Genomic DNA, 13388 nt, shown 5'->3' on the forward strand with positions numbered 1-13388 from the left:
AATTCCAGGGCCGGAGTGGGGTCAGTCCACAAGGAGCCTGTGGGGTCCTGCTGAGCCAGAAGGCGGGACATGCTCAGAGACAGGGCTGCCCACCAACAGGCAGCAGAGGAGCCGCTTCCACGACTCCCACACCCAGTCCGAGGCCATGTTAGCACCAAACGGTGACAAAATCATGACAACTGTCACCCACTGGGTACAGAATAACTCATGAGTCTACACTGACATGAAGGAAGGAAGGAATGAAGGAATGAATTAGGAATGCTTATTCTTTCTGTGAAAAGAACTAATAAATGCATTAGGGAGATGGAATTAGAAAATCGCAGCTGCTTCATGAGTGTGCCTGCTCTTACCATCTTCACCTCATGATGGCCAGCAGGCAGCTTCCTGATGGAGCAGCGGAATGGGTCGCTTCTCATGGATCCAGGGAAACCAAAGCCTTGAAAAGAGAAACACCAAGGCCACCTGTGCCCTCAGCCTCTCAGGCCGCAGGCGAGCGCATGTCCACGCTAAGGCAAAGCCGAGTAACTATGCCTTCTGGTTGTCATTCATAAAATTTATTTTGGAAAAATATTTTAAAAAGGAATTTCTTCATTAACAAAACAGTAAAAAACTCAAATAACATTTGCACAATATTCCATAAATACATTTATATACAAAAAATATAGTCACATAGACCCGAAGTGCCTTTGTACATATTTACCAAAATTTAAATTATAAAAAATGAACATCACAAAATACTCAAGCTTTACAGATATCATGAAAAATATTTTTACAAATCCAAAAAATAACACACATCTTTTCCATCTAGAAAAAGCACATTTTCGTATCAAAAAGGACAATAAAGGCAGTGTTTGTGTTTCTAATTCAAGAAAAGACTGGCTCATAAGAATCCAAAATATACACTTCAGGCAGTGCATGCTTCTTATGCGTAATTCAGTTCACCCATTTAAATATATATTCTCTTAAGAGCAACTGTCCATAGTGCAACGGCGACGTCACGGAAGGCAGAGCCACAGGCGGCCGGGCCGTGGCAGGCTGTCGGCAGGCGTCGAGGACCTCAGGAGGAGAACCTGCTCGGTCTGAACTCAGTTTCTCAGCAGCAGTCCACGAGGCCTCCCTCCTCTTCAGCAGCATTCGTTGGGGCATATATCCTTGGAATTTTACTTATTTTAAGAGAAACAGGAATCTTGCCATCTCACTTCCATTTTACACCTGGAGGGGCCACAAGACAAATGGGAAGTTAGCCTGAGACAGATTCCCATTCTCCAGCTTCAGGTGCTCCCATGCTGAGGAGGAGCGGGCGGCCGCTGCCGGCACTGACCTCAGTTGCTATGACGCACTCGTCCTTCTCCTCGGATATGACGTACACCGACTGGTACTTCGTGTCTTTTGAAGTCGAACAGCCCGAGTCCGGCCTTTTTCTTTCCGATGCTTCTCCACTAAAAGGAAAATAGAGAAAATCCACAATGAATGCATGAGAACATTTGGGAAGAGAAATGGGCCGGTGCTTCCAGGAAGACACCCCCAGATACCCCCTCCTGAGGCCCCGCCCACAGCACGCACCCCCTGAGTGTGGTCGGGGTCCCCTTCTCCTCTCCTGAGGAGCCCTGGGGCTGGCACTTGGTGTCACGCTTGCTGTGCGCGTCCCTGACGGCGGCGTCGTCACCCTTGAGGTCCTGCACCAGGTTATAGTCCACCGCGGGGTAGCGCGCCTTGAAGCCGTTCTTGTCAGCACTGTGGTCCCCGTGGAAGTCCGCCTTCTTGTTGGTGTTTTTGATCTGCGTGGCCCCGATGACGCTGACTGAGATGTCCTTCTCACGCTGGCAGTTGGCCAGGTTGTTCATAGTCTCCGTCTCCCCCCGGCAAGGGTCGGCTGGGGGCCGGCGCTTCTGCAGCCTCAGCCGGACGCAGACCACCACGGCAGCACAGCCCAGCAGCAGCATGAGGACAAGGACAACCCCGGCGCACACGGCCACCCAGGGGAATGGCCCACCCTGGCCCTCTAGCTTCTCAGTGAGGTCCACCACCGCTGGGCCCGGGGGCAGCTCGGGGAGCAGGAACTGGCAGTTGGGACCCCCGTAGCCCCGGGCACACTCGCACACGTAGCGGTGGCCCCTCTCGTGGCAGGTGGCCCCATTGTGGCAGGGTGCGTGCTCGCACCTGCTGACAGGGGCACTGCAGTTCCTGCCCGTGTAGCCGGGCGGGCAGGTGCAGGAGAAGTCGTTCACGCCGTCCCGGCAGGTGCCCCCGTTGGCGCATGGGGCGGAGGCGCAGTCGTCCACGTTGTTGTCACAGTGCCTCCCAGAGAAGCCGGCCTGGCAGCGGCACAAGTAGGCATCGCCGAGGTCCACACACTTGGCGCCTGGAACACAGGGACATGAGCGTCACGTGTCTCCTTGTAGGTCTGTTCACCAAAAAGTCATTCTGAAGCATCTATCTGTCTGTCACCGTAGAAACCAGACAAACCAAAGACAGCCTGTGGCCTGAATGAGTCAACAGTGCAAGGTGACCTGGTCTAGGACCTCAAATACGAGAGGTGTCCAGGTCTAGCTCCACAAGTTAGAAACCACACGGGCTAGCATCTGGACAGGCGCTGTGCAGAACCCTCCGCCTGGTGACTGCATTAGTCGCCACAACAGCCTGACAAGAGCATGTGCCACTCGACCCAGGTTTCAGATGGGGAAACTGAGGCTTAACGAGGGTGTCCTTGCTCCCGGTTACACAGTGAGTGAGAGGAGCAGGCACTGACAACAGGGGAGGGAGGGAGGCAAAGGATGACCATTCCAGAATGCTCTGGCAGATCTGGGGCCCAGCTCTCCTTGCTGTGTGTCTGCTTTGGGCAGCCAGCCCCTCACTGCTAGCAGGAGGCTCTCTGTCCTCACTCAGGGACACCCCGACTATTGTGCTGGATGGCCACACAGCTGGGCCACTCTCCCAAGCTGGAGTGGCCGGGGCCTGTGGGCATCACTTACTGAACCTGAGGTGGCCTCAGGTGCCCCGAGCACCTCGTGGCCCTGAGCAAGTCATGCACTGCTTGGTCTAGGTTTTCGCAGAGAGCTTCATAATAAATGCCCCAGCCTCTCTCACTCCCCAGGTCTTTCCAGACTCAAAGATAGAGTTTCCATCGAGAATTCCTGGCGGTCTGGATAAAAGTGCTTCCTAAACTGGAGGTCACTCACAAATGCTCATTCTTAATGCCATCTCAGTATTGACCACTCGCCCAAGTCTCTGAGCAATCGCCTGCTGCCCCCTTACCATTAGAACAGGGTGAAGAACTGCAGTAGTCAATTTTCTTCTCACAGTTGAAGCCGGAGTAGCCCACGGGGCAGCGGCAGCTGTACCCTCCATCGGGGCTGTCTGAGCACCGGCCCCCGTTAAAGCAAGGGCCGTCCGCACAGGTCATAGCACTCAATTCACAGATTTTGCCATAGAAGCCAGGTGGGCAGGTACAGGAATAGCTGTTCTCAAGATCCTACATGATGGAGAGGTCAGAAAAGGCTTTCCAAAGTTGCTCCAAGGAGCCCACACACTCCATTCAACACCAGGGCACCCCAGCTTCGGGGTAAGATGCCACGGAGCCTCCAACTCACCGTGCAGCTCCCTCCATTCTTGCAAGGGCTGGGGTCACACTCGTCGATCCCCAGCTCGCAGGTGGCACCTGTGTACCCAGGCCGGCAGGAGCAAGTGTAGCTCCCCTGGCCCGTGTTGGTGCAGGTGGCCCCATTCTTGCAGGGCTTATGGTGTGTGCAGTAGTTCAGGTCTGTGAGGGGTGGGGACAGGAAAAGTAGGAGATAGGAAGCTCGACGTCAAATGCAGGAAGACTTTATTTTTCCAGTGACCAAACAGCCAGGGAAGTCCAGGGCTGCTCTGGAGGGAGCAGGCCGCCTCAGGGAGAGAAGGCTTACCCTGGTTGCAGAAAAGGCCCCCCCAGCCTTCCTGGCAGTTGCACTGCCAGGGCTGCTGGCAGGTGCCATGGAGACAGCCTGGATAGCGGATGCACTCGTCACAGTACCGGCCCTGCCAACCCACTCTGCACCTTGGAGAAAAGCAGAAGACTCAGATGGAGGCTGCCTGTTGCTGACTGTGCAGTGGACATCCTCACCCTAGAAGCCATCTTCCCGCAACACCAGTGAGCCTCTGGTTCTACAGGTCAGCAGAACACTGGGTCACCTTGGGAGCTGTGGCCTGGCCTGGGCCCCACCAGAGGTTCTGGCTTCGTGGGTATTAGGACAGCCCCAGTGTCAGCATCTCAAAAATCACTCCCTGAGTGATTCTGGGATGAGGCAACATTGGAGAAACATTGAACGATACTGTCGTTTCCTGTGCCAACTCTTTTTAAACTACTCTCTGTAAATCCTCATAGCCATGAAGGGGCGTAAATGAATGACAACGTCATGACCTCACATGCTGTCATACATTTATTAAGTAGAAACACGAGAAAACAGCCCCCTGCTCAACCAATCCTATTGGAGGTTTTTGAATGATCACCTATAGGGCTGTTTTTACAAATATACCAGGTATGAAAGGATAACAAGAAAAGGCAACACAACAGACCACCACCTTGTGCGGACTTACTTGCATTCCCCTGGCTTGTCACAAAATCCATGCTGCTCATCACATCCCGGCAGGCAGATCGCTACAAGCAAAGGAAAAACAGGGTCAAGCCCCACGCCAAGTACCTCCCAACAGGGCTGCTGCCCTTGGGGCCAGGACACAAGTCGCCGGCTTCAGTCAGCAAATCCCGGCTGAGTTAATCTCCCCAGGTTGTGGAGGACTGACCCCCCTGCCTAGTAGCCTGGGACTTGACTCAGCCCTGGGGATGAGCATTCTTCTTAACACAGTGGCTCAAGGACAAAAGGGCTCTCGGAAGCCCCCACCCCCACCCTATCCCCTTTTCTTCTAAGAGAGGGTCAGAAGTCTTCCCCCTCCTCCTCCCCCACTTCCCAATTCTATGCACAAAGCTCCACCTCTTAATATCCCAGAAAGTGTGTGTGCAGATAAGAGTGGACAGCTGGTATGCAGGGTGCCAGGGCAGGACAGCTGCTCCATTGTCTGTCCTCTACGGCAGCTGCCCCAGCGCAACAATGCCGGCCTCCCCCGCGCCCCCGGCCCCACCTCCTCACACACACCCCTCGCGTGTACACACACACACACACACACACACACACACCCCTTCTGCCAATGGGAGCCGGCGGGTGTCCCTGCGCCTATCCCCGGAGAGATCTAATCTACGGCACGCGCGAGCTGGGGGCGGGGAGAGACTTCAGTGTTTGAAGAAAAAAGTCTAAGTTTCTGGCTACCCTGTGGTGAAGAAGAGGCAGGGAAGCAGGGTGGGAGGCAGCAGACTGGCCAGAGGCTCCCACAGGGCAGGGGGTGGACATTGGGCTTGAGGCTTGGAGCTGGCTCTCGCTGCCTGGTTATGAAACTCATTAACAAGCAGCTCCACAAGTTTTATTTTGCTTTATTAAAAAAAAAAAAAAAAAACAGAACCAGTTCAGGCCAAGGCAGAGCTTAGAAGGAACTCAGTGAGTTCTAGAGGGAATTTGGGAAGCTAAGTAACCAGGACATCAAGGCACTCAGTGAATGGGAAGACCCACCCTCAACCCCAGGCACTATCCAGCTCCTGCCAGAGGTTCTGGGCCTCACAGAGCGCCTCTCCAAGGTTGTCTGTTTCCAAGCAAGGAGAATGACAGTTTCCTGGAGTTTCTGGGCAGCTCCAGGTCCGACCCAATCCCCAGCTGTAGGGAAATCCAGTACCAATGGGCTGGGACGGCCAGGCGTGCAGATGAGGCCTCAGTAAGCTGGAGAGAGGGCTCTTGAGGTCCCCATGAACCAGAACCAGGAGCCAGCATGGCCCCTACCCCTGCCCTAGTCACCTGCCTGCCATTAAATTGACATATCAATACCTAATAATCAGGCAGGCTGAGCCACCGTCACTATTGGGAAGACATTGCTTTTCCAGACAAGGCGCTGCCTGAGCATTCAAGCCAGATGGGGCTGTGCACCCCTCACCCACACAGGCCTTGTAGACCCAGCCTCAGCAGCCCACAGGAGCGAAAGCCTGCCCTCTGGCCAGCACAGACAGTGCACGTCACAGGGAGTATCCGGAAAGGCGTTTGCTCCAGAGAGGTCAAGCACACCAACTCCAGAGAGAAAATGGAACGTTTCCCAGTGTGATGCTGTCACAGCACAGGGAACTCTGGTTGAAAGCGTGCCCCTGACACACAAGCCCTCTCTGTGTTCCTCCCTTCCTTCCTCCTCTCCCTCTCTAATACACACACCCTGAGGGTAGCACTGGCTTTACTTCCTGACCCCTGGCCCTGTCTCTAAAATCCTCCCTGATTAAGAAAGGCAGTTCCGATAGTGGATAAACAGTCTTGGATGTTAAAATGTCTGCATTGACCCCAACCCCCAGACTCGGGAGCTGTGACTTATAGCAATCCACTTCTGTCCTCTGGGCCTCAGTTTCCCCACCAGAACATCTCTACAGTCCCACGCTCCCCCAGGCTCAGGAAGCCTCATCCCAGCCCGCGGTCTGTGTTGGTGGACAAGTGAGCCAGCGGTGCCTTCCCAGAGACTCACGCTCTGTGCAGTAGGGCCCTTTCCAGCCAGGGTTGCACACTTTCTCCCCACGCTCCCCACAGGTGAAGTGGCCGAAGGCATCGTCCCGGGGGCGGCAGAAAACGGAGCAACCCTCTCCATAGTAGTGTTCATCACACACGAAGCGGTAGGAGTACTTGAGATCCGTGCGGCCGCTGCTGTGCAGGTCCTGGGACCACTCCTCGCCCACCGTCAGGTGCCTCTGGGTGGTCAGGCGGCTGATGAGTCTTTCTGGGTTTTCTGTGGGGAGAAGATGTTCCTGGTTGGTTCTGACCGAGAACCCTGAGACTGGGAACAGAGCACGGGGTGGGACCGAGACATTCAGCACAGGAAGGAGGCCCAAGTCGCTCCACCCTGAACTTTCTGGGGCTCGTGCAGAATGAAAGCTGTCTGGTTTTGGTTGCGGGATGGGTGGGCAAAGTCCGATGCTATTAACTGGGGGAAGCAGTTTTGGGGTTTGGGTTTTGCTTTTACCTGTTGCGAGGTCATCAGGAGAATCTGTGTGGAGAGCTTCAATAATCAGAGAGAAGGTGCCCTGGGAGAGAGGGTAGAGGACGTAAGACAACCCAGAAATGTAACGAAAAGAAAAAGGCAAAAAGCAAAGTCATTCGTAACAACCAGGTCAGCAACAGAGGCCTGAAGGCTGCAGGTCTGGGGCAGCGTGTCTGGGGAGGGTCTCCACGCATCTCCTGCCTGCTCTCACCTTCCCTAAGGAAATGGAGTAACTTTTCAAAGAGTGGTTTCCTGACGTGTGTTTTCAGCCTATACTACAGGATATTACGCTGTTTTTTTAATTAGATAGAGAGAGAGAGAGAGAATACGGGCAGGATGGGGTGGAAAAGGGCTGAGGGCCGTTGTGATTTTTCTCGGGGGATGGGCACGCTCCGGGTGGCAGCGGTCGCGCTGCGCGGGTAATTGCGCCACCAACGCGTCTAGGAGTCGGGAAACCAGAACCTTCCCACGTGAAGGGGCGCCTCTGACCGGGGACCTGGCACAGAGGCCGGATACGGAAATCTCCCGGGCGCGCTCGGCCTCTCCTCTTCGCCCCAGCGCGGTCCCCTCCTGCAGCCCGCGGGGCCCCGGGGCGAGGTGTCCGCGCTGCTGGGCCAGAGCCCTGGGGCCGCCGCCAGGCAGATCGCAGCGCCCACCTGCGCCTCGCGGGGTCCCCGAGGTCCCGCCACCGAGCGCCCGAAGCGGGATCTCAGCGCGTCCTTCCGCCCGCCACCCTTCAGGCCCGGCCCGGCGCCCGCAGGTGCGGCACTCACCGGCCAGGTGAAGCCGAAGGGGAAGCGGATGGGGTTGCTGAACGCGGGGTCGGCGCCCGCGCCGTCGGGCAGGCTGAAGGAGTCGACGCCCAGCACGGGGGTGACGACGCTGCCGTAGGTGCAGGGCGGCTCGGGGGACACGCTGGCCTGGTAGTGCTTGAGGCACACGCGGAAGAAGGTCCGGCAGGCGCACGGCGGCGGCCCTGCGCCCCCGCGGCAGCAGTTGCGGTTCCCCAGCAGCCCCTTCTTGTTGACGAACTCCTGCAGCTTCAGTTCAAACACCCCTGAGCTCCAGACCTGCGCGGGGGAGGGCGGGGACGTGAGGACGTGGGACCCGCCCGGGAGAGGGGGCATGGGCCCTGCGTGAGGGTGCGCGGGGAGCCTGGGGGGGCTCAGGGGCCGAGCGCGCTCGCGGCACGGCCGGCGCTGGGGTCCTCTCCCCCGGGATTCACCTTCCGGGCCGTGACTGGCGCGGCCCGTGTCGCTGTCCGCCCCTCCCTGCGCGCTCCTGCCCCGCGCCCCCGGTCCGCCGTGCGACGCCGCAGGGCTGCGGCGCCCCCACCTGCCCGCCTACCTGACACAGCAAGGCCGAGAGCACCGCCAGGGCCAGCGCGCACCGACCGCCCATGCTGCTTCGCCCCACGCGCAAGCCTGCGGGGCCCCCTCTTCTCTCCTTAGAACAGCGGCGGACGCGCGGGGGATCGATGGGCCCCGGGGAGCGTGGGCAGAAAAGCTCCCTCGCCTCGCCCCAGACCGGAGGACCCAGGACTTCTTTCTTTAAAAGCCGGTCTCCGCCTCTTCCCGAGGCCGCGGTTCTTTATATCCGCCCTGCGAGGTCCCGCGGCAGCCCCAGGGATGCCCGAGGAAAGGCGGCTCTCGGGGGACAGCGCGGCGGCGGCGACTTTCGTTTTCCTCCTTCCTCCCAGTCCCCGAGGAGGTGAGGGTCGCCGGCTTCCTGGTTTTGTCTTAAGCTTCTTCGCAGGAGAGGGAGGGGGAGAGAGAGAAAGAGAGAGAATCCAGATATTGAGCTTAATTCCCAAGAGAGCTGCAGAGCTTCCTCCGGAGCCGATTAGAAAGCCGCGGTCTGGAAATCCCACGGGCGAGGCGATAATCCGGGGCCAGCGGCGAGCGCGGAGGGGACGGTCGGCCGCGGCGGGTGTGCGCGGCGGCCCCTGCGGATCGCGGCCCGGTGTCACTCGGCGGCGGCAGTCGTTCCGGGAGCACTCCGGGCTCTGATCTCCGGTGTCACAGCAAAGATCCGCGTCTTTCCGATGAATCCAGCCAATGCCATCCAGTACACACGCGCAGGACCGGAGGGGCCGGGCCGTGGGAGGAGGATCTGCGCCGCGGCTGCCCGGGTTCCCCTGCGCTCTGCCCTCGGCCCGGTCGGGTCTCCGCGGGTGCGTGCAGAGGATCTGGCTCTCGCCGGCGCCTGCCACACTTATATTCCACCGGCCGCCCGCATGGCTAATGAGATGCAAATCAGCAGCCCCCCAATCTGGCGAGAGCTGTCACAAAGGAGCCACTTTTCCAAACCCTCCTCTCAATGGATCGCCAAATGGTCAGTGAGCTGTAAAATGTGCAACCCTCCTCCCCGCCCCCACCCTTCCCCGCCCCACCGTCCTCCCCTGCCCCCGCCCCCAGCTCCCCCTTCCTCCCTCACCACACAAAACGCACTCATTTACATTCCTGCAAAATGTTCACCGCAAGAATCCCCCTGCTTCTGGAGCTGGTGCCGCCGCCCCGTCCCCTCCGCACGCCCTCCCGGGCCGCAGACGCCCAGAGACCCTCGGCCACACGCGGGGGGCGGCGCTGCGGGCCCCACTTGAGCAGCCGGACGCGGCCTCCGAAACTCCGGGCCGCGGCGCCCGCCGAGGGGTCTCCTCGCGCCGACAGCGTCCCGGGGGCTTGGGGAGGGCGGCTGCGAGCAGGAGGATGAAGTTCCAGGCCCGAGCTCTCGGGGGGCCGCCCCTTCTTCGGGGCAGGCGCTTCCTAAGGAGGAGTCTCTCGGGGGCGGAGGCGGGGTGGCGACTCGGGGAGCATCGTAGGAAAGGGGCGGGCGGAGCGGTGGACCGAGGGCTTCTAGAGCGAAGCGGCAGTTTCGGGAAGTTTGGGGAGGTCCGACGCGGGGACACCTCCTGGCCCAGGATGGCGACTGAGCCTGGGGGAATGCAGAACCGGCGCGCGGGCGGGGCCAGGACGCCCCCGGGACACCGGCATCCCCGCGCCTTCCGTGCCCTCTCGTGGTCCGCGGCCACTGGGAGTGGGGGCCCGGGGGCCGGGCAACACATCCCCGGAGCCAGGAGAACCTGGCCTTCAATTCCCCCCATAGACACGCGCCCTCCCCCACAGGATCCTCGGCCGCCGCCACCTTCCCCGGGTCTCGGCCCTTCTCTCTCGGGTATCCCCCTCGGCCTCCCTCCGCCTGGTAAGAAGTGAGTTTGGTGTGTGTCGTTCGCGTGGCTGTCATTAAGGCAGCCTGTTATTGTGCGAGGCTGAATCAGTGGCTCTTTGTGCGCTCAGCTGTATGGTAATGCAGACAGCACCTGCTCGCCGCACAATGCGGAGAGAAAGAGCTCCCCTCCGCGCGCGCCGCGGCCTCTGCAACAATGTCCGGCACATGTTCTAAAGCCCCATCCAGCCCCGGCCCCCAACCCACAACCTTTACACAACCGTCACCTTATTAGGTTTTTACACGTCCATCAGACACTAGAACTTTTGTTTTCATTTTTTAAAGGGAAATGAGTTTATTGGGAGGGTCGAGAACACACGTATCATACAATGAATTATCTAAATTGCCCTCCTAGGCACGATGGAGAAGTAAGTTGGGGCAGAGACTCCTCCTGTGGCACCTAGCTTTGCACTTCTCCCTCTCTTTACCATCCCCGCCAGCGGCTCCCTGACCACCCCCAACACCTCCGTAGCTTCATTAGGGTTCCAGGTGAGCGTTGGAGTGCCCCCTTTGATTGTAGCTCAGCCCCAAGGAAGCAGCCTGGCCAGTGTCCTCTGTAGGTGTGTTAGAACTGCCTTATTGGTGAGAACAGGGCACCGTCGAGGCAGAACGTGACTTTCATCCCGGCAGATGTCTTGATCACAAAGTGTCTAAGCAGAGGGAAAGTCTTCCAACGCCAAGGACAACCACTGCAGCCAGACATCTGAAGGTCACGTGGTAAAGTCGTCCAGGGCAGGCCCTCTGGCTGTCGCGCAGCTGGAACTGCTACTCTGTGGCTCCTCTTCAGGTGACCCAGCCTGTCTCCTGCTACCTTGTTTCCCAAATAACTGTAAAGTTTTAGGATCAACAGAGATATCCACTTTAGGTTTTCCACTGTTGCCTCCTGGAATAGTGAAGAGTTAACCACCAGAAACAAGCATATGATGGTTAGTGCCAGGTGAGAAAGCCAGGCTGGGACCTCACCGTGAACTCCCTACTGTTTGGTTCAGAGCAAATGGAGTCTTCAGAAGATGCTGCCACCTCCATGATGGTGGCCTTTTTGGGCTCTAGAGGGACTTGCTGTCACCACAGGGAGGGGCCAGCTCAAATCCTAATTTAATCTTGCCACCTAGTGTCAGGATCCTTTTTCCTCTAGGTTGATGTTTCCTCCAAAAGCTGACTTCTGAGCATTCTGCTTCCCTAAGGCGCAGGAGCTGTTCCCTGTGCTGGGGGGTGGAGGTGGGGGTGGGGGTAGGTGAGAGGGTTTCGGGAGCAGAAGAAATGTAAAAGAAAAGAATTCGAGGTCAGAATCCAGAATCCTCTGCCTGTAAGACTGAGTGTAGATTTCAGTAAGAAATGAAATATCAGGAACCTTTTAATTAGAAAATGGAAGTGGAAAACAGGCTCATTTGAATGCCTGTTTAGAAAACTGGAAATAAAAAGTTCCACGCGCAAGGGCTTAAACCTTGGGGGAAAAAAAGACTTGCCCCAAATCTTTAACAAACCCCCCTCAGTATCAAGTATTTGTTAAATTGACATGGCACAGATTTCTCGATTACGGCGGCAAAGCGGAACTGAAAGGCATCGTAAAATCCATCAGAATCCTGCCCAAAGCGTTCATTCTTTTCCAACTTAATTTATGCCACGCGATTCTGTATTGGGGAAATCAAGCAGAAAGCCCTTTTCTTCTTCTCCCTCTCCTTCCTCCTCCTCCTGTTCTTCTCCTTTCTCTTTTTCCTCCTCCTCCTCCTCTTTCTCCTTCTCCACCTCCTTCCTCTTCTTCCTTCTCCTCCCTCTTCTCCTTCTTCCTCTCCCCCATTTCTCTCTTCCCACCCCCAAGTTTGTTCCTCTCTCCCTTTCTCTTTCAAAAGCTGTGCTAACGGGGAGACTGTTTAACTTCAGCGTTTCTATAGGAGCCTGTTGTAGTTTAACTCCTGCGCACCAGTAGCTGGGATGAACAAAGGAGAGACTCGAGGTCCAACTATTCATCCTTTCTTTGCACTTTAATTTTCATTGATTGGGAAGACAAGGGGAGCCCTTAGGGATTCGAGCTGGAGGGGACGACACGCCTTTAGACGCCATCAGCCCCCTAGCCAGCCATCTGCTCCGAACCAAATGGCGTTTTTTCACTCCCTAACTGCATGTCTCTATACTCCCACAACTAAGCACTCTGAACCCCACAAATGCATGAGGGCGCTTAAGCCAGGGTATGTTAAATAGGCTTGCCTCAGTGTTGGCCCTGGCTGCGGAGTCCCTCCTCCCCACACTATAAATCCTCACCTTGCTCATTAGGAAAAAAACAGGAAACTTTCTTTTAAATACTTTTTTATGTCTCAGCAAATTTACTGTACAAAGTGAGGCTCATTAGGGCTTAGAAGGCACCCAATACATCAGACACAGAAATGGAAGGAGGAATTTGCTGCCTGGTGGTGGTGTTTTTTGTTTTGTTTTGTTTTCTGGGCAGCACAACCCCACAGGCTGAGTAACTCCAGTGTCCAGGGTAAGCTTAGGCTGTATAATGATCAGAGCTGCAGCCACAGCAACCACATGTGGAGTTCTCTGTTTGCTGGAGACACTGATTATCTTCCCACCATTTTATATGGCCACCTGGGAATAAAAGCTTATGGCCATCATCTTATCAAATTCCAATGTGGCCATCCTCAGCAGGGTGTGCATGACCTAATACCATGGTCACCCAATCCTATTCCAACCCCCCTTTCCAAAGAAAGGTTCTGTTCTCCAGGTTTGTGTGTGGTGGTGACTGTGGTGGGGGCAGGAGGGCCTGGACAGATTGCAATAAACAATGCCCAGAATAGGCTGAGACTCTAGGCCAGCCACAGGTTCAGTTTTCTGTGTAAACAAGTCTGGAGACTTGAGTGGGGTTTGTGTTTTCTCAGACCGACTGAATACTGTATACCCAACAGAGAGGTTCTCTTATTCCTAAGAAGAATTAGGGTCCTTGTTCAGAACAACAAGATAAAAAACTTCCAGGCAGCAAATCTGGTGTTGATCAAACATGCCAGCTTACTTGAAATAAAGAAGAAGAAGAAGGGGACGTAGACCATGCTTATTAATTAGTATTGGTATCACAT

At 56.4% G+C, this 13388-nt stretch overlaps 1 protein-coding gene across 1 annotated transcript; it reads right to left on the bottom strand.

Annotated features, from left to right (window-relative positions):
- Window positions 1-538: 538 nt before the first annotated feature.
- DLL1 (delta like canonical Notch ligand 1) lies at window positions 539-9461 on the bottom strand. The gene is made up of 11 exons (XM_023198128.3): window positions 8440-9461; window positions 7866-8162; window positions 7075-7135; window positions 6583-6840; window positions 4576-4636; window positions 3906-4036; window positions 3591-3760; window positions 3256-3472; window positions 1564-2362; window positions 1322-1439; window positions 539-1212 (listed from the first exon to the last, which is right to left on the bottom strand). The coding sequence occupies exons 1-11, from the start codon at window positions 8491-8493 to the stop codon at window positions 1207-1209; spliced, it is 2172 nt and encodes a 723-aa protein (XP_023053896.1). The 5' UTR covers window positions 8494-9461; the 3' UTR covers window positions 539-1206.
- Window positions 9462-13388: the final 3927 nt, after the last annotated feature.

The sequence above is a fragment of the Piliocolobus tephrosceles genome, chromosome 5 (genome assembly GCF_002776525.5).
Source record: "Piliocolobus tephrosceles isolate RC106 chromosome 5, ASM277652v3, whole genome shotgun sequence".
Classification (NCBI taxonomy): domain Eukaryota; kingdom Metazoa; phylum Chordata; class Mammalia; order Primates; family Cercopithecidae; genus Piliocolobus; species Piliocolobus tephrosceles.

Excerpts from the sequence above, each read along its gene's own strand:
- DLL1 (XM_023198128.3), bottom strand. The coding sequence starts at position 8,493 with ATGGGCGGTCGGTGCGCGCTGGCCCTGGCGGTGCTCTCGGCCTTGCTG. Across the intron at positions 4,637-6,582 it reads AGGGCCCTACTGCACAGAGC|CGATCTGCCTGCCGGGATGT; the intron begins GTGAGTCTCTGG and ends CTTTGCTTGTAG. Across the intron at positions 1,440-1,563 it reads ACCCCGACCACACTCAGGGG|TGGAGAAGCATCGGAAAGAA; the intron begins GTGCGTGCTGTG and ends TTTTCCTTTTAG.